Below are 21,973 nucleotides of genomic sequence, written 5' to 3' on the forward strand. Positions count from 1 at the left end.
CATCGTAGGATAATTACAGGAGCTCGTCCGTTGCAGTTCTTTGGTTCAGAGGTCACTGTGGTCGATCAAGTTAAATACGTCGGGGTTATTCTTGACTCAAAACTGAATTGGTCTGCTCACATTGACTTCAGGATTGAAAGAGCTTGCATGGCTTTCGGCCAATGCAGACGAGCTTTTGGAAAATCATGGGGACTCAAACCCAGATACATTGATTGGATCTACACAACTATTGTTAGACCAATTTTAGCATATGGATGTCTTGTATGGTGGCAGAAAGGAGAAGTCGCGACAGTTCAGTCAAAGCTAAATCATCTCCAAAGGATGGTCCTAATGGCGATGACAGGAGCATTCACGACAACTCCTAATGCTGCTCTAGAGGCGCTACTGTGTATTAAACCACTAGATGTGTTCCTAAAACAAGAAGCATTATCTTGTGCATACCGTCTTAGGGTTACAGGGCTTTGGAACAGTAACCCATTAGATCATGCTACCAGCCACACTCGCTTGTGGTCTCAAATGGTTACGTGGGATGAGTATTTACTCGCTCCTAGTGACCTAACTCTCACATGCAGTTTTCCTTTCAAAACATTCAATGTGAGCTATCCTCTTCGTCAGGAATGGTTGTCTGGTTGTCTGGAACGACAACTTGATGAACACATAGTTTGTTATACGGACGGTTCTCTTCGTGCTGGTGCTGGTGTCTACTGTCGTGAAATGAGGCTGAGCAGTCTCATTCACTTGGTAGATACTGTACTGTGTTCCAAGCAGAAATCTACGCAATTCTGTGTGAAGTACAATCGGCACTTCAGCAGAGGATCTGTGGTAAACGTATTTATTTTTGTTCCGACAGTCAGGCAGCCTTAAAAGCACTCAGTTCGAATGACTCACGGTCGAATCTAGTGATCGCATGTCGAACTCAAATTGAAGACCTCAGCATTTCAAATGCTGTTTACTTCTTATGGGTACCCGGCCATTCTCGTATTACTGGAAATGAATGGGCTGATGAGTTGGCTAGAGCTGGTGCAACGAATGATTTCGTTGGTCCTGAACCAGCTTTACCACTTTCAACTAGTTGGATAAAGCACAAGATTCGTTCTTGGGCTGCATCCAAACATGCCAGCTACTGGCGCAGCTTGCAAACTTGCGCTCAGACAAAAGCATTTCTACCAGATTTAAATCTGAAAATGTCAAAGTATCTACTGCATTTCTCCAAGTATCATTGCAGTATTCTGGTCAGAGCTCTGACTGGACATTGCAAACTCAATTATCACATGGCTACTATTCAACGTGCTGAGTATTATTCGTGTGATTTGTGTGAATGCGATTATGGTACTTCATATCATCTGATATGTAACTGTCCCGCATTGACGCAGCTACGTATCCGGGTTTTTGGTTCTCCATACATGGTTGAGTCTGTGTATGCGGAGCTAAAATTGAAGGATATTCTCTCGTTTCTCACCCAATGTGGTAAGGAGCTATAGTCAGAAGGGTTCATCGTTCTTCCTGGAGTGAATGAATCCCTTCTGTATTCACCTTAAATAGGGTTTAGCAGATTGTTTGGCATCCTTTGGGGGGTACCGAATTTACTTCTGCTCGTACATACTGCGAGTCGTTCTGCATTCTTCCGAGAATGGTGTCGCTTTTGTAAGATCTCTAAATCCTCTCGGGGGTTGGAGGTTTTATTAACAGCAGACTGTTCGGGACCTCGTAGAGGTTCAGAATTTCCTTCTGCTTCCACTAAATGTGATCCTCAGCAGATTGTTCAGCATCCCTTAGGGGTGCAGAATTTACTTCTGCATTTATGTGTTTTTGTGTCGTCAATTTTTCCCATCCTCCTAGTCCAACCCTTACCATTTCCTTTCAATCCTTCCCTCTTATATATCGGGAAAATGATGCTAAAAACAAATTGATGGCAAGGCACAAATCTCCAAATATCAAGGGGAACGTGCCATTTGAGCCAATTTGTTCTGATTCCTGATTCCTGAAGGGTTAAAAAACTATAACTTTTAGATATTATTTCTCCCTGTTGAGCTATAGTGTCTTAAATTTCATTCGTTGTCAGCTACAACATACTCTGAGGACTTTTTTTTACGCGAAGGAAACGTACCGCGTAGAAAAAACCGAAGAAAATTAAGAAAATTAATTGTTAAGTTTTATTTTTGCAAATGTTAGCAAGAAAATGCATTATGCAAAATTTGAGTAATACAAAAAATACAAAAATAAATTGACCTTCGATTTCATATGAAATTGCTCTACGGAATAAAAAATCAGAACAAATTTGTCCAGTGGCACATCGAATGCAGCAACAGCGATGACGAACCAATAGAAAAAAGCGTAATTAGCGAACCAACAGCCCACCCGACCCTCGTAGGATGGTTAAACAGGCTGCAACTCACTCAAGTAAATGAGCATAGAAAATCAAATGACGAATAATTAACCCGGTACCTTCTGACGTAATACCATAAAGGTTCAAATCTAAATTCATTAGTTCATGAGATATAATTTAGAAATTCATGTGATTAAAAACCAATGTTGCCAATCTAAATCTCAATCTCCTATCATCATGAACGGCGAATCAAAGTAATTTAGCGATTTTTTTTCTAAATTTCTTTCTTTTGTGTTCAGAATCAAATGGACATTTTCTGGTTGACACGAAGCTCCGAAATCTGTAGGTGAATTTTAATAAAACATTTTTACTGCCCAATATACTACCATTAATTTAAATCTAAATTTATTAAAATGATCGGACTGATTTCCGGGAATTTAATATTAGTTCTTTATTAGAAATTATCAAATTCTTAAAAATGATTTAGTATTTATAAAGTTATTTTGTTGTCAAAGTTGTAGCTGACATTAATTGTGAAAAAACGCATAAGATAAAATTAAAAACTCTCGACTATATTTGCTATGACTGTCGTAGGCGTATTATGATCAGAACTTTTATTCGATGGTTGAAGTAATACCTAAATTTTACATTTCATTTTATAAGAAATAACGTAAGCGTTTCCTTAACTTCTAGTTTTTTGCGAACAAAAATATTCACACGTAAACGTAACTTTCGAGCTCACATGGGGCTACTTAATTCTTTTTCGGTGTTATAGGAAAATAATTCGGCACTCCAGGAACACATAAAATGAAGAAAAAGGTTGGATGGTGGTCCAAAAATTTGAAAACTATCAGAAAAAAATGATGTTAAACAAACGATATCTTTAATTTTGTTTTGCCATATTTTTATTTTATACTTGTTGTTAAAAATAACATCTTTTAGAAACGAAGAAGTTACAACAATTCACAATAGTTTGATATCCTTCAAATTCTCGTCGAAAAATAGCCAAATAAACAGTAGAATATGGTTTTACAGCTCAAGAGCAATAAATTTGTACGTAGTAACCTTTTTCCCCAGACGTAGCTGTTCTCGAGATATTTAGATATGAAATTGAAAGAGCTTCTTTTTTATAGAATTGTACTGTTTTCAGTGTACATATTTTAAAACTGTTCGATTAATTACCGGTAACTTGTCCAACCCCTTCTTGAACAAGTAACGGGTTTTGAGTTACTACGATTTGAAGAAAGTGAATGCAAAAGTACAACCGCCGTTTTTAAAAATTAGTCTGGAGTCATTTTGCTCTGTCCATCAATGAAAAACTGATAGTTTGTTTTACTGCAGATGTGTACAAAGTTTCATTCAAAACAGCTTATGTGAAGTCTGATAACTTGTTATCCATCTCTAAGAGTCACGCAGTTATCAATCATAAGCTCCACGGCGATACTTACTGTGATTCTTCAGAACAGAGATATTTAGCTCATAGAAAAGATTGGGAATACTGCATCTGGTAGATGACGACAAACCTGACGATTTCTCATCATTGGAATATAAACACGTTAAATTTTCAACGTGTATGTCCAAACTCAATTTTCTTCCTTCACCACTTTTACCATTGAAAGAGGAGAGCTTTCTAAGCAGCCTGTTGACAAAATACCACCAGAATAAAACACTACACTCTCACCAGCCGCTACCTAATAGTGGGTCAAAACCTACCCAAAATCAACTAAAGTGCATCTCCCCAATTTTAGGTAACGAGTGATGACCTCGAAATTTAGGTAAATTTAAGTTTAGTCAAAGTGTTATGCCATAACAAAGCACTCTACCCATTTTTTGTAATCAAGTCAAAGTTTGAGTAGATAACGACCTAATTTTGGGTAGCTCATAGAAAAGCTCGACAATGAATGATCCTTCTTAAAAAAAATAGGTAAAAATAATGTTCAGTGTAGTATCTCAAAAAGAAAATGAACAGCGCTTCCAGGTGATCTTATTTTATACTATTTTATTATTCCTCAATTAAAAATCCCGCTAAATTCAAAACTCAAAGATAGACTTCGCATTTTCGAGATACTAAAACCCATTATTTATTAAATGAAATTATTATTCGAATTTGGGAGAAAAAAATTAATAGCCCAAATACTTTCGTCTATACAAACGCTCCGCGATTCGTGCTATTGCCGGACGAATCAAATGACAAATTACGCTGTGAGAAATTTTACGAACATGTTGAAAAATTACCACCACCAAGCATGCACGAGAATCCATTTCCAATCAGCATCGCTGAATCACTAAAGTTCGACATGACCTCTGTCTGTCGGAACATAACTCTGCCGTCAAACCCAAAGCACCAGCGGAGGGAAACGGCGGAACGGGCGGCAGCTACGAATGAAAGCGCAACAGCCGTGTCCGCTGAAACCCATAAAGAGCCTAATATCGCTAAGTCGGCGCGCGGTACGAGCTTGAGATGCAGATAAAACCCATCGCAATACGGTGCGATCGGCCACGGCCACCATCACTTAGACCTGGCGGGAAAATCGCCTCAAGGGTGAAGCTCTCAATACTTTCCGTCCAACCGTCCGGTCCGGGTCCGCATGTGTCTATCGAACCCATCCATCCATCGCCGGACGACACGCTTCAACGATTCTTCCGTCGTCCACCATCGGCATGTGACAGAGCCGTTTCTCATGACCACCATCGGATAGACTTCTTTTTTTTTTCTACAGAAAAAAAAGGTGTGTAGCTGCGATGTATGCAAAGAATGCACCTTGGTTCGGGCCAGGGGGAGCAAAACGCACCGGTGAAGAAGAATCCGAGATTAATTAATCTTTAATGTTCCAATAAGTTCACTCATTCGCTCTGTCGCATATTCTGTTTTTTCTTTTTTCACAAAGCTGTCGGTGCGTTTTTCCAGCTTTGATTGAAGGTTGCAGAAGGATGAAGAGAAGCTTTACGAATGGGTTTGCCGATCTCAGTGACAGCCGACGATAGAAATGATGATATCTCTTTCTGTCTTGGCTACTAGATCCGGCCAGTAGCGTCACTTTGACTCGCGGAAACTGCCGATGTACGATCACGACCTGATTGGTGCAAACTCGATTGCGTGGCGTTCAGGCACACGGTTGCTTTGATTGATCGGTAAAATTGCAATAATCATAAGTCAGTTTCTGTTTTTCTGTTTGTAGAGTCATGACAGCACCTTACAAACGTATGGTGATGCGTGTCTTCGAAATAGTCAAACTATTTCCGCCACAGATCATAATTTTGAGAAGCGATCAATCCGGTTAAAATTTTCGCCTTCAGATATTTCGATTCGTTGCATTTAAACGTCAAAATACATATTGCACTTTTGAGTTCGCTTAAATGATATGGTGAGCATTGAAATCAATCCAATGCAGGAAGCCCACATAGGAACTCGAATGTACAGTAGGGGATTGGCGCACGGTAAAAAATAGTTTTCAATCACAAATCAGATATCTACTCGGGGCTCTACTCTATGAGCAACTCCAATGAAGCGGTACATGAGCAGTTAACAGTATTCACCTGACAGGACAGGAAAGAATTCAATTGGAACTAGTGAAACGTACAGTCGGCACGACGAGTAGAGATCAATCAGTGATGATCGAGTATTTCCTTCGTTTGGTTTTGTCTCGATCGGATGCTTTGTAAAGAGATAGTTTTACTTTTTCTGCTAATCACACATCCGCTCACACTGTTCAATAGCGGTAATGATTATGAACTGAATCGAAAGCATACAAACATTAACGTTAATTCAATAAAAGAAATGCTCATCAAGAGCGTCATTTCTTCGATTCTGATAGATGACACGAAAAGCACACGAAATTTTCAAGACGATAAACACCTAACGCATCTCGTATCAAACAGTGACATTCATCAACATAAATAGGGCATCCGCTAGTTCGACAATAATAACCTAATTAGGATCTTATGTTATTTCACTCCGTTGCGTGATACTCTTTTGGTGGTAATAAATGATAATCACGTGGAGAGTGGCGTGCGAATTCGAATTCTGCCGCAAATGACAGTTACATGAAACCAATTCAACTAACGGATTGGTGGATCAAGTGGAATTTTATACTGTTTGATGAAAAGTGGTATGATTAATTTACGATTGACGGTCACGATTCATAAGCAATACAGTTCCATTTTATTTACATACTACTGTGCGCAAAAAGTAGAAAAACTATTGAATTATACTTCGCGCGAAAACCTCATTCGTCAATTTTTTTTTCTAGGTTGGTATGACTGTCAGTGACATCTGTGCCAAGTGTCACGTCAAAATATTAATTAGTGTTTATTATACGTCTGCTTTTCTGAAGTATTAAAAGTGCAACCGACGATTTTTACAATGAGTGCAATTATTCAAAAAGAAAGTTTCATTAAATTTTGTGTGCGGAATCAAATTTCTGGTGCCGAGACATTCAGAATGTTGCAAAAGACCTTTGGAGATAATTGTATGTCACGAGCAAGTGTTTTTGATCGGTACAAGTTGTTCAAAGAGACTCGAAAACGCTTTGACGACGAACCACGTCCAAGGCGTCTATCAACATCAACTGATGATGAACACGCCAAAAAAATCAAGGAATTGATACTCGAGTATCGACAATTACCAGCCAGAGACCTAATTGGGATCGCTGGAATATCGGAAGACAGAGTGAAAACCATTTTGAAAGATCATTTGGGTCTAGGAAAAGTGAAAGCACAAAATCATATAATTTACAACAAATCCATTACCGGTACCATGATTAGGATATTATGAAAATCATGAAACATTACTTCGCATGAGATCATACCTACTACTGATGATTTTGTGAGCAAATTCCATAAAAATTTTCACGATTCAAATCATTTCGCTCATAATATCATTATTATTAGATATAATTTCAGGAGAAGACACGTTTCATGATTTTCATAATTTCTTAATCATGGTATCGGCATTAGATTTTTATCTGTATTCGTGATTTTTTCGGCAAAAATCCAACTCCAGGGAGACCGTTTTGAGTCATCAAACATGAATCGCCACGGGCATTGAAGGCTATTCCAGAAATTGACTTTAACAGTTGTCTCGAGAATTGGAAAAATCGTTGGCACAAGTGTATTGGAGTCGGGGGGAATTGCTTCGAGGGGGACGAAATAGATTTGGAATAATAAAAAAGAATTTTGAAATTATGAACAAAGTCCTACTATTTTTTGCCCACAGTACGTGTTTCTTTCGAAGGATAAATTTAGAAAGTACAATCAGACAAATAAACATAAAGAGATGAATTGATCCGTCACCTCAAGGTGGCAAAATTTCAGATGAATTTGGTTGAACAAATTCGATTCGGACATAAATAAAGTAAGTAAAGTAAGTAAAGTAAGTAAAGTAAGTAAAGTAAGTAAAGTAAGTAAAGTAAGTAAAGTAAGTAAAGTAAGTAAAGTAAGTAAAGTAAGTAAAGTAAGTAAAGTAAGTAAAGTAAGTAAAGTAAGTAAAGTAAGTAAAGTAAGTAAAGTAAGTAAAGTAAGTAAAGTAAGTAAAGTAAGTAAAGTAAGTAAAGTAAGTAAAGTAAGTAAAGTAAGTAAAGTAAGTAAAGTAAGTAAAGTAAGTAAAGTAAGTAAAGTAAGTAAAGTAAGTAAAGTAAGTAAAGTAAGTAAAGTAAGTAAAGTAAGTAAAGTAAGTAAAGTAAGTAAAGTAAGTAAAGTAAGTAAAGTAAGTAAAGTAAGTAAAGTAAGTAAAGTAAGTAAAGTAAGTAAAGTAAGTAAAGTAAGTAAAGTAAGTAAAGTAAGTAAAGTAAGTAAAGTAAGTAAAGTAAGTAAAGTAAGTAAAGTAAGTAAAGTAAGTAAAGTAAGTAAAGTAAGTAAAGTAAGTAAAGTAAGTAAAGTAAGTAAAGTAAGTAAAGTAAGTAAAGTAAGTAAAGTGTGATTTTTCTTCACGATAATGCACCATCGAGCAAGTTGAAAGGCCTTTAGGAAACACTGAGGAGTGTCCAGTTGGAATGAACTATTTTGATCAAAATTTGGCACATTTCACCTTTAAACTCCATGGTTTATGAAAACGGAATCAGTCATCTATGAAAAAATTGAGTATGCATGTTATTTTTTAATTTTTGCCATATTTTACCCTATAGCTTCAGAACCAGAAGTCGAATCTGAATGGACTTCTGAAGTATATTGTAGGACTATAAGATATTCCATTTGAATCTAATTTTGTGACAATCAATTCAGCGATGTCCAAGACAATCGATTACATTCTTTTCCCATTTTTGCGAATTTTACACCGTTGCTCCAAAACCGGAAGTCGGATCCCGATAAAATGCAATTAAAGGCCATTGATCCACAGAACCCTTTAATTTGAATGTGGCAATCGCTCCAGCGGTTCTGAAAATATCGAGCGCATATTTCTCATTATTTTACACATTTTAAATCGTTACTCCGTTACCACAAGCCGGATCCGAATGAAATTCAATAACAAGCCAGGAGCCGTAAGACCATTCATTTAAATCCATGCTAGTGAAAATTGGTCCAGAGCTTTCTTACACAGTCATGTGAACTTCTTTTGAATTTTCTGATCATTTAATTCGAAACCGATGGTTGGATACAGATAAACTAAGCAGGCTATGGGACTATGAGGTCTTTCATTTGAATGTATAGAATTAAATATATAAATATTTACATTGAGCTATATTTATGCTCTATACGATACTCTCAGTTAAAAACAAATTCGGCGAAAAACAGATTGATAATATTTAATTGAAGAACATTAAAAACTTTGTCTATCTTTGGAGCAAATTCAGCAGCTGCCAGATTCATATGGGTGGTCTATAATATAAATGAAACTGAAACAAACGTATCCCCAACAAGCCGTTTTAGTTTTATTTATTCGAACAGTTCTCATATAAAACGCTGCTGGAGCTGCCAGTGTATTTTGTTATAAATTCTAGATTTAAATTTTAAAACTGACAAAAATTATGCATCTAGAACTACAACACTCCTGAACATGCCCTTAGGATTTTATTTCTGTCTGAAATTTTTAACTGCTCCTATTTTCTCGCTTTCTTCGTTCAATATCAAATGCAAAGTGCAGGGTTAATGAATACTGTATGTTAGGATTCAACATATATGTTGGAGAATGCTAAGACATACATTTTAAAAGTGTTTTACCTTTCTTACAAAGGGTATGCAATCACTTGAAAAACCGACTAGTAAAAATGTGGCCCGGAGGGCCAAGTGTCATATACCATTCGACTCAGTTCATCAAGCTGAGCAATGTCTGTGTATGTGTATGTATGTGTGTGTGACAAACTTAGATTCAAATGAAAGGTCTCATGGTCCCATATGAAATTCCTGAATTTTATCCAGTTCCAACTTCCGGTTCAGAGGTTATAGGGTAAAGTGTGTTGAATATTGTACACCGTCATTTAAACTGGCGGAACAAAACCGTAAAAAATGTTGTAAACTGAGCTCAAAACCCTTATTCCCAATCTTAGGCTGAAATGAAAGGTCTTATGGTCCTATAAAAAATTACTGCTTATTTTCGGATACAACAAACATTTAAATCGTCATTTAGAGTGCGATGGTAAAATTGTATAAAATCTTCAAAATTTGAATAAAAACTAGTGGAGTTTGTACGTCATGTTAGTTGGTGGCCGTACGAGCCGACTTCGATTATACTGGTTCTCGGGTTCCGTTACCGGAAGTGCATGTAATAGTGAACCCACTTCGTTTTCTTAAGAATAACATACGCAAGCAAAGTATTGTTTCATTCTGTATGTTATACTAGTTCATTCACAAGCAATCCCTTGTTTTTTTCAAAAATCGAAGAAAAATACTTTGAATAGAATAACACAACATTATACATGAAAAAGGCATCATTACACCACTAGGTGTTTTAAAACAGGTTTGTCATATAAATTCAAGAGAATTCAAGTTGTGACTACATAATATTCCTCATAGTTGCAACCACTGTGCATTCATTTACTCCAATCCATCTCAACGGGTCAACGGATTCCAGGCCGTTTAAAACAGACAGTAACACAAGACACGATCCCAGATCAGGTTCGACCTAATAATTTCCCTGCACTCTCAGAGAAAGGGTCAATCAAGAATCGTAAAAAACATGCCAACAAGGCAGCGCGAATTGACGATACCTCAACTAGCAGCAACGGTTCGGGAACTCAAATCTGGTTGAGGCTTAGCTCAATGGGTGTGTGATAATGACATCGGCCGCAGATCCAATCAATGTCTCCGCTAAGATGGGCTATCCGAAATTTTCAAAAGCAGGCGTGAAACTACGAACGATCCATAATAAAATTACGCTCAACATTATAACACACTCGCATTATCACCGCTGGCCGGCTGACCGAGAAATCACACCTCATCACCAGTGGCGGCGCGGCGGCAGTCGCAACTGCCGGCTGCACTTGACCCATAACGATGTAAAGATGCCTGTGCCAATCCGGGCTAGGCCGGGGGGGACAAAATGGGGTCAAGTCAAAAATTACTGGGAGTCTTTGCACTACGAGCATTCGAAAAGGCTCGGAATTTCGAGGTTGGGTTAACAATCGCATTAGTGGTTGGTGAGTTCGTTATCGCTCCGTACGTTGCGTTGGTAAGGAGAGCACGGTCTCCAGATGGCCACACTTGCCCGAGATACGGACCCACCAAAGATTCACGCAGTCAGTTGAGTCCGCGCGAGGAAGGCTGTTTAATTTAATTTTAAGTAGAGTGATTTATCTACTGCTTTTTATCGCCCAAGAGAGCTCCGGCAAAACGCCGCCAGATGCGGTTAACGGTCTTAACCGAATGTTGGTGATATTAATTTAACAGTCGAAACGAAGAAATCGGATAATTGCTATTGAAAATGCGTACCTTTTTCTGAGACGATGCCACGTACAAGTTTTTGTCTGAAAGTAAAGAGAGGACGAAAAAACAATTTGATTAGAATTGTTGTTGTCAATATTTGCAGGAAATAATAACTCTGAAATGATTCCATACTCGGCCGATTCCTGAACAGCGAAGAGACACGATAAGCAATCAAACAAATTCTGCCGTTCATGCGGAACACGTTATCATAACTGTGTTAATGAAATGACGCCGTGAATGTGTGAAAGTCTTGTTTACCACTGCGGACTCACAGCTCATGATTGACAGTAACACGCGTGACCTTCAGACGTTCGACTGTGATACATCTCTTCAATAATGTGGTCCAACAATTGTTCACTGGCCTGTGATTCTGACCGTGGTTGCCCATGAGATACTTTCAACTTTATTCATGAAATCAAGTATTCAGAGATTTACATCAAGAACCCCAAAGTAATCATTACTATTTGTAATATAAAAATCTAAATTTTCTAAACAATAATCCAAGGAATCGAGAAAAATTCTCAAAAAAAGTAATCACAACTTATTTGGTTTGAGTTTTTTTAAGCTGTATTTCCAAAAAAACTTTGAAAGTGCTATCTATAAGTATTGGATTACGTGTGTTAGAGCGTCTAGCGGCGACTAATTTCTTCAAAAGCTACAACCGTATTCTCAAGCTATCTTGAAGATCCATATCGGAAGTCGTTGATGACAATGTTTAAGAAAAACGAAAATCTTCTGAAATATCACAATTTGTTCCGAGAAATATCACTTGTTCATATGTCGAATCAGTGTAAGACAGATCCGAGCTATTTTTCGACATCTAAAATCTTGTGTTGGTTCAGTATTGAAACAGTCTGTAGTTCTACGTCCAGATTGAATTTCTTAGTATGATCCTATTGTCTGATATGTGATTTCCAGATATCCGACAATCAGACATGAGAGTGTATTTCCATTTCATTTATCATTTATTTATTTCGTCTGTATCTAGAAATTTAATATGCATGTAATTTTCATCTAAAATACGTATTTTTTCATTTCAGTAATTATTTTGCGATTTAAGGACTTTTAACATATAATAAAAGAATATAGTATATATAACATGATTTCATTTTCAATTTGAATCTATCGCTTTACTTCACATAACTGTATAAAACTTAAAATATTAGGTCGCTAAGGAGTTGGAGCGGCTTAGAATTTGATCATATTGGCAAATTTGTTCTAATAGCTGTTGATTCTCCATGTGTTATTCACACTCGCCAGATACACACAAAAAATGAGAAAATTGATAAAATCTTTTTTTTTTTATTTAAAAGATATTTTATTCAGGTCTATTTGCGTACAAGCTTTACGTGGCCGATTTAGCTGAGTTTTAAGATAATTTTTTTTTGTATTGGATCTCGTTGTCACCCTTTTTCTAGGGGGAGAGGAGCTTCCATTTTCCTCCTGCGAGGATTGAGGGCAATTTGTTCGTGGTTCGTCTCGTCATCCATTCCCGTGGTATTGTTGTTGATTTCGTTGCTAGTTGCTGTAGATGCGCCTTGTTGTACATTGTTTGCAGTTGCTGGTGTACTTTGCTCTATAGGGGTTACGTTGGATGGTTTCGTTGAAGGGGATACTTCCCTGTTGTTGGTGACTGTCACAGGTGTACTGGGGTTGCTGATTGCCATCTGATTGTCATAGGTCATAGGATTTGCACGGTATTCTTGTATCAAGACCGAATGTCACATAAGAAGGTATAGGCTTCCTCAAGCGCATGCGTAACAAACGTACGCCATTTAGAATACCGGGGAAAAAAATCTTTCACTTTTCTTTTTCGATAGAGAGAATCTCTCCGTATTAGGACATAGTTGCGCGAATATAAGAATCGTTGACGCTTGAGGGAAGATCATACACACGCACTTCTATAGCACTATCTTCCATATATACTGGAATGTTGTGCTTAATGTTCTCGTGCTCCACATATTAAACATTGTTATTGTCTTTAGCGAATTGAATTGCATCCAACTCTTTATAGAACTGGATATAAACAACATTATTGGTCTTATTGCATTGAAGTAAATGCACACGTTTAATGTCAAGATGCATTTGCTCCTTAAGCAAACCTTCAAGTTCTGATATCGAAGGTCGAATTTTGCACTGTCTGAAGTCAACAATAATTGTATTCTTTCGTGTCGGCGGTAGCTTTTGTTTGTTTGGTTCACTCATTTCAAGGTCGTTCTATTGTTCACTACACAATACTGTAGTTGGTTTCTTCTGTCCCGAACGTAAGCGGTTTTGGTTTATCGACTGACTTGGATGAGATTTTAAACCGAACTGAAAATCTTTATTTGAATCGATAGAACAATCAAGATATTTTAATGGTTTAAGATAATTTCATGCAAATGGCCGCGGTTCCGCTTTAGATGGCCCATGCACAAGGTCCAATTTTAGCACACACACTCCAACATATCGGCCGGTATTTCAAGAATATATACTCCAATGTTGGCTTCCATTATCACAAGAAATACTCCAAAGGTGTTGAAAAACGTGAGATAAACTGTTCATCGCTGTGCTCTCAATTTGGTAATTGTTTCGCGTGCCGTGTTGGATGTGGCACCGTCTTGTTGAAACCACATGTCAGGCATGTCCAATTCTTCCATCTTGGACAAAAAACATCGACAATCATCACACGATCATGGACGGATTTTAACAATCTATGGCTTGTTGGATAGCTATTATCGTGCGAAATCTAAGTCTAAAAACATATTCCGTTTTTAATGTCAATTGTGACAGATATTGTGAACTGAAAAATTTGACATAAAACTTTGTATAACACAAAACGTAAACATCTCGACCATTTTGTTGACAACACACATATAGACCCACACACATACACGGACATATGCTCAGTTCGTCAAGCTGAATCGATTGGTATATGACACTCGGCCCTCCGGGCCTCGGAAATTTTTTCTAAAGTTTGATCGAATTCTATACCTATTTTTTATATATATATAAAAAGAAGTAAAAAATGCCTCCGCTATAACTTCGCCTTCCCATAATAGAATAATGCTTCCAATTATCGCTTATTTAGTATAAATATCATCTACTGCCCACCAATTAAAAAAAATCCTGTGGCAAATGATTTAGAATTTAGCTTTTTTTCATAAATTTGCACATATTCCCTTGTAATTTCGAAACCGCAAGTAGGATCAAAATGAAATTCAAGAAAATTGCATGAGGCCATAAAACGTTTTATTTGAATTTAAGTTTGTGAAAATCAGTTCAGCCATCTCTGAGAAACGTGTGTGACTATTTATTTCCTTTTTTTTTTTGGTGCATATCACCTTGTAATTCCGGAGCCGGAAGTCGAATCGGGATAAAATTTATTAGCAGTCTGTGGGACCATAAGACCTTTCATTTGAGTCTGAGTTTGTCGAAATCGGTTCAGTAATCTCTGAGAAAATTGAGTGATATTATTTGTCACATGCACACATACATACATACTCTCACACACACAAACACACATACACACACATTTACACACAAACATTTTGTTATCTGGACGATTGAGTCGAATGATTGTAAAGTCGGTTTTCACAGCGATTGCATAGCCTTTCTATATGAGAAAGGCAAAAATATCATAAAATATCGAAACAAAGTTCTTCGGACGATCTTCTAAATTAGCGCAGTATTCCTACTTGGTTGGGCGAGATACGAAGAATGTGTAAACTTCCGGTATTTCATATTGTGTCTAAATTTAAAAAATTTGCAATCAAAATTAAAAAGATTTTGTCTTATGCCTATTGTTTGATATTTGCTTCTCGGTTATGAAATTTGCTGTCCAAATTTTGCTTGTGTATCGCGAAAATTCATACTATTTCCTCACAAAGTCATCGAAATTGATGAATAAGGTCAAATTAACTGTTACTAATGCATTAAAAGTATTAGGATATCCTTTGTTGATCGCCAATAAGTTCAGATCGGGCGGGAATCGGTATCGCAAAAACGTCGCCATCTGTTACAGGCAAACCCCTAACTTCTCCATCCAAGAAATATTGTCTACTATCGTGCATTGATTTAAAAAATTCTACAGAATTGTCAACTTACAAGAATTTGTTTACTCTGAATCGTAAAGGCAAAGTCTTGGTATTGCATCCATTTTTGTAGAATTAGGCCTTCTGTTTCAACGAGCTTCGCAGCCGATTCATAGCGTACAGAACCATTGCGTTATCAATCTAGACCTTATTTGGAACATCTTCCTGAACAGCTCTATTCTACGGTTACTAAAACCTGAGGAACTCTTACAAGACGCCATATAGAACTATATTGAAACATTGCAATGGCAAACCCAATAAGAAGCTACAGACTATTGTCAGTGAGAAGCGTGGAGAACTGGCGTTCTCTGACGAAGGGTTTGTACCAAACATGATGAAAGTAGTCAAACGAAAGGCCCGGATATTCGTATATCGAAAAAATAAAACATTACTGAATATTTTTTCTGTATTATGTATGAATTGAATTTGATATATAGACATGAATCGAATTTCTAATGAAACATTTAAACTATTTGCACTCATTCTTGTTTGACCAATTAGCAACCCTTAAGTTTTCATCTGCTCACTTTCATTTCATTTCTTAGAAATCTCACAAGAACTGAATGTCTCAATATTTACATAATATTTGGAACTAATAGATTAGTTTAATCCAGGATTGCATTTAGCCATGATTTATTGAAAAGTTTTTAACAAGTCTGTGTAAACTTGCAATCAATACATTTGTTCAGAGCCTTTCTAATATACATTTTTCAAAGTAAAGAAGCCAACTATTTGCGACTCATCGCCCACCTTCTTACAATTTTGAGTTTACTTACCACTTTTGGAATCACTGATCTATAGTCTAATCCCATGATACCTAAGCTAAGCCAAGGGCAATTATCAATATTCAACGAGGTGTCAGTTAAGTAATAAAAAAAACCTCTAACCCCATTCGAAAATATTGAAGAAAATGAACATCATCGATTATCATTCCACAATATCGACAGCATCAAATTAATTACTCAGCACAATTGTTTCGCATTACTTTCAAACCACTGCCACGGGCTCTTGGAAATGTTCAATCCGTTAAGCAATGCTAGAATCGACAGGCGGCATGCGTGCTCATTCTGCCATCGACACGATTCATTGGTGCCATTTTAAGGTGCGTTCCAATGACAAATTCTTAGAATAACATCCCCGCACCCACTGCTACCAGCGTAAAAACCTTAACCAACGATTCTTAAGCCCGTCGATGTCGGACGAAATTGAGAATTTTTTTCTTGCACCATCGCGCACATTCCATACCGAGCCAAAGTTCGATTGATTCACTCACTCACTCACCCTTGTGATGTAATCCATATACGATACGAGTTACATTTCGGAATCCGGGAAAAGGAAATCAAAATGCACATAAATTAATAATTACCGGCGCGTCTGGGTGGCGGGCGCGCAAGGCAATCGAAACTGGAGCGCGTTATTTTAATGGGTCTTTTACCACTCACCGGCTCGGGATTGTACGAAAATGGTACCCTTAAATTCAAAGCAAATAATTCCGTCTCGTAAAAAAATATAACTACCGCATAAATATCGTTTCAACGGGCGTAATTCATTTATGCAATTAATCTCACGCAAACCACCAGGCAGAGATAGTCAAAACCACCGAAATACTTTCGAATGCAAAACAACAAAAAATTGTGCCAGTTGGTTCCCGCAATCATAGCCTTTTCGACAGACCCGACGGGTTCCGGGTGTACGCGGTATTTCTGTACATCGAAAGGAGGTAGTTTGATACTCGTGCTATCTTCGATCAGGTAATGCATGATTCCTATTACGTATAGAAGAAGCAGTTGAGTTGCGAAAACAACCAATCACTGATAGCGAACTTTCGAGGTGAAAAATTTCTTCGTGACCAACGAGACTGGTTTTCGTCATAATCGTTAGTTGAACAACATGACAGTTGCTGAATATTTTTATTTTGTTTTGCTTATTATTATTATTGAAATTTTGAAATTAATTCTGATTCATTTACACCACAACTAATTTTTAACAGTTGGTCTATTGCATAAACCATGAGCGAGGCTAAAATGATAGAACTCGGTTCATTCATATCCGAGAAAATTGAGCGCTAATGAGTTTTGACGTTTACGTCATTCATACCATTATATCACCAGAACCATAAATAACAGGCATTTGATCTTCGAAAATTATCCACGACTCAATAGTATCTTTCATACGAGTCTTGTTAAAATTGTCAAAATCGGTTCCGCTATCGGAACAAAACAGATGAAAATGTGCGTTTATCTCACTTATAACATTATATCTCTAGAAATAGAAATGTCATCAATTTGAGCTTCAAACTTGATCAATGACAGTAGCTTTCAAACGAGCCTGTGTCTGTTGAAATCGGTTCAACCCTCTCCAAGAAAATTAAACGGTAAAAAACGGGCGTTTCGTCGATTACGTCACTTATAGCATTATATCTCCGGAAATAGAAGCGATAGCCATTTGATTTTTGAACTTGTCAATGTTCAATAGTAGTTTTCAAACAAGCTCGATTTTTTGCAATCGGCTCAGTCATCTCCGGGAAAATTGAGCGGTAAGAAATAAAGTGCGTTTTGTCGGATACGTCACTTATACCATTATATCTCCGGAATCAGGAGCAGAGTTGCCATGTTATTTTTTGAAAAATCTGTCTCTGAGTGCCTGCCGAAGCGAGAAAAATTTGGTATTTGCCAGTTAAATCTGGAATAATGGTAACGCTGATCAGGAGTGATAGCTGTTTGATCTTCAATCTTGATCAATGGCCTAATAGTAGCTTTCAAACGAGTATAAAATTGTTTGAATTGGTCCATCCATCTCCGAGAAAAATGAGTGTGAAGAAAACGGGCGTTTCTGTTGGTTACGTCACTCTTACCATTATATCTCCACAGCCAGAAGTGTCATCCATTTGAACTTCAAACTTGATCAATGACTCAAGAGTAGCTTTCAAACAAGCCTAAGTTAGTTGAAATAACAGACGTTTTGTCGGTTACGTCACTTCTACCATTATTTCACCGGAACCAGAAGTGACAGCCATTTGATCTTCGAACTTGATCAATGATTTGACGGTAGCTTTCAAATGATCCTAAGCTTATTGAAATCTCCGTGCAAACTTAGTGGAAAGAAAAATGCTCACACACAGACATTTTCCGATCTCGTCGAGCTGAGTCGAATAGAATATAACATTACGGGTCTCCGGAGCTCCGATCACAAGTTGGGTTTTCCAACAATTCTATTACCTTTCTATGAAGAAAGGCAAAAATGAGTGGATAAAATGATCAACCAGTTTTCATGCAAGAATCAAACAGTGGCGACAATAGTGTTCCAATATCTTGTAGTGTATTTGTTATGAAATATCTGTGCGTCAACTTTTGTACTGCGAAGAACCTACCATTCGACTCAACTCGTCAAGAACGAGAACTGTGTCAAGCAATGTATGTGTGTGAGAGTGTTTTCTCGGAGAGGGATGAACGGATTGTCACAATCCAAGATTCAAATGAAACGATTCGCATACAAAATTACTTAATTTTATATGTATTCGAATTCCGGTTCTGGAGATACAGAGTGATATATGTATAAAAACGTACTTTTAATAAATTTTTTTTTTTTTTAAATCAGCATGTTTTTTGTGTGAATATTCTTCGTTGTGTTTAGTTTATGAAATTTTTACACTAATCACCCTGTATCTCCTGAATCGGAAGTCGGATCTGATTAAAAAAAACATACAGTTATTATGGGACCTTAAGATCTTTTATATGGATGTTTGATGGACGAAATCGGCTCCGCCATCAACTAGCAAAGTAAGCGACCTTATTTAAATTTCATTACATATATCATCCTGTAGTTCCGGAACCAGAAATCGGATCCAAATGAAATTCAGAAACCTCATATTGGCACATAGAACTGTTCATATGAGTCTAAATTTGTAGAAATCAGTTACACCATCTCCGAGAAAAATTAATGAAATTATTTTTTACGCACAAATTTGCTTATCTCTACGAAATTCTTCGAATTGTATAAGGGTGTAAAAAATTGTGTTTTTCCAGCAATTATTTCCGCAAGCAGTATTCATCATTCTAATGTCTATGTCATGTTCGAACATATTTCATTTACTTATCTGGAAACTAGCTGAACTGATTTGCACAAATTCAGATTCAAATGAAAGGAATCTCATACGAAGCTCAATCCTCCGGCTCTAGAACTACAGAGTAGAGTAGAATAAGCGTTCAATTTTCTCGACGTTGGCGAAACCGATTCTTACAGACTTAACATCAAATGGAAGGTCTTACAATCCATTAGATAATTCCGAATTTTATTCCGATTCGATATCCGGCTCTAGAATAACAGGTTGATTGGAGTGATATTTTGAATTTAATTTGCGTTATTTTTGCAACTAAGTAAAATAAAACGAAATTCTTAAAACTGATAAATAAATTCTTCTAGTACTGATTTTCTTTGGGTAATGACCAAATAAGCTGACTTTGGCGGTACTATTTCCCGATTGCCAGTTTTGAAAGTAACGGAAATAGTGGTCAACAAATCCAAAATGAATCTCACTTTGCTATCTTAGTGATGACAGACCATCTTTTTTAACTTGTATTTAAAAAAAAAAATTTGCGGTTTCATGGTAGTTACTTAGTCAATTACTACTGCTAAATCGGACTCCCGGTCCCTGTTTAACAGAATGATGAATGTCGATAATTTTGAACTGTCATTTAGAAACTCTTTGGAACAGTGCCAAAAATTATTCCCATTTGTAGCTCTTGTTAGTTACTGACTAAGTCGTCGACAACTCCAAAGTCAATGTCACTTCGATTTCTCTAAAATGGCTAAACCGATTTTCAAAATTCAGATTCGAAAGGAAAGTGTTATAGTTCCATAGGAGAATGCTAATTTTGGTGCGGTTCCAACTACCGGTTCAAAAATAACAGGGCGATGTGGGCCAAAATTTTCAATCGGTCATTTAAAACGACGACAAAATTAGAAAATCCTTCAAACTATTCCAATATACTGGGGTTCACTATATTAGTTGATTAGGCCTTGAAAACTTATTCCGACTATACCCGTACTGAGCTGCAGTTCCGGAAATAACGCATTAAGTTTTAATACATTCTGAACTGGAACTTAATTTTTTAGAGTAACAATAAGGAGAAAACATTCATTAGGTGAATTAAACCAGGTTTTAAGGATTGAATATCGGTTCATAGATCTGTCTTCTGTTGTTTGCCGTCTGTTGTTTGTCTCGTCTGTCGTCTGGTCGCCTGTCATTTGTCATTTGTCATTTGTCATTTGTCATTTGTCATTTGTCATTTGTCATTTGTCATTTGTCATTTGTCATTTGTCATTTGTCATTTGTCATTTGTCATTTGTCATTTGTCATTTGTCATTTGTCATTTGTCATTTGTCATTTGTCATTTGTCATTTGTCATTTGTCATTTGTCATTTGTCATTTGTCATTTGTCATTTGTCATTTGTCATTTGTCATTTGTCATTTGTCATTTGTCATTTGTCATTTGTCATTTGTCATTTGTCATTTGTCATTTGTCATTTGTCATTTGTCATTTGTCATTTGTCATTTGTCATTTGTCATTTGTCATTTGTCATTTGTCATTTATCATTTGTCATTTGTCATTTGTCATTTGTCATTTGTCGTCTGTCGTCTGTCATCTGTCATCTGTCGTCTGTCGTCTGTCGTCTGTCGTCTGTCGTCTGTCGTCTGTCGTCTGTCGTCTGTCATCTGTCGTCTGTCGTCTGTCGTCTGTCGTCTGTCGTCTGTCGTCTGTCGTCTGTCGTCTGTCGTCTGTCGTCTGTCGTCTGTCGTCTGTCGTCTGTCGTCTGTCGTCTGTCGTCTGTCGTCTGTCGTCTGTCGTCTGTCGTCTGTCGTCTGTCGTCTGTCGTCTGTCGTCTGTCGTCTGTCGTCTGTCGTCTGTCGTCTGTCGTCTGTCATCTGTCGTCTGTCATCTGTCGTCTGTCGTCTGTCGTCTGTCGTCTGTCGTCTGTCGTCTGTCGTCTGTCGTCTGTCGTCTGTCGTCTGTCGTCTGTCGTCTGTCGTCTGTCGTCTGTCGTCTGTCGTCTGTCGTCTGTCGTCTGTCGTCTGTCGTCTGTCGTCTGTCGTCTGTCGTCTGTCGTCTGTCGTCTGTCGTCTGTCGTCTGTCGTCTGTCGTCTGTCGTCTGTCGTCTGTCGTCTGTCGTCTGTCTTCTGCCATCTGCCATACGTTCTCTGATGCAATCCTGCATTCCTAAAGTTGAAAGAATGCAAATCACCCCAATGTTACGTAAGCATTATTCAATCGCACCACCACAACAGTGGTCCAGTGGGCAAGGAAGTCCAATCCACTCCAGAATTGTCCGACCGTCAAGTTTTATATCGGCCCAAAATAATAAACACACAAGACGCGATGGAATTCGCAAATTGTAATCACCTTTCTTCACGTCGTTGACGGCATTTCACCTGATAAGAAGAAGAAGAAGAAAAAACCGGCAAGTGGCGCAAGTTGAGCGACTTTTACGGCTCTTCAAGTCTCACGCCATTCTGGTGACGGTTAGCGAGCGTATCCAGATTTGCATAAAAATGTCGTGAGGGGCGAAAAAAAGGGTTATTAAACCCCATCGGAAGCCTCAAGTAGCTATTTTTAGCAAAGTAGACAGGTGTGACATAGCGGAGCACATGGAACGAGTTTGTTTACATGGCAGACACAGAATCGTTAATTATTTTAATCATGTAATCGAACAATTATTA

General features: G+C 37.5%; 1 protein-coding gene across 5 annotated transcripts in view; it reads right to left on the minus strand.

Moving 5' to 3' along the window:
* Positions 1-21,973, minus strand: part of LOC131430115 (protein spire) — a 463,276-nt gene that overhangs the window by 325,418 nt on the left and 115,885 nt on the right. For all 5 annotated transcript variants that reach the window (XM_058594819.1, XM_058594817.1, XM_058594818.1 and 2 more), the window contains exon 2: positions 11,189-11,223. In XM_058594819.1, the coding sequence (XP_058450802.1) occupies positions 11,189-11,223 (35 nt within the window). The remainder of the gene's footprint in view (positions 1-11,188; positions 11,224-21,973) is intronic.

This window comes from Malaya genurostris, chromosome 2 (assembly GCF_030247185.1).
Source record: "Malaya genurostris strain Urasoe2022 chromosome 2, Malgen_1.1, whole genome shotgun sequence".
Classification (NCBI taxonomy): Eukaryota; Metazoa; Arthropoda; class Insecta; order Diptera; family Culicidae; genus Malaya; species Malaya genurostris.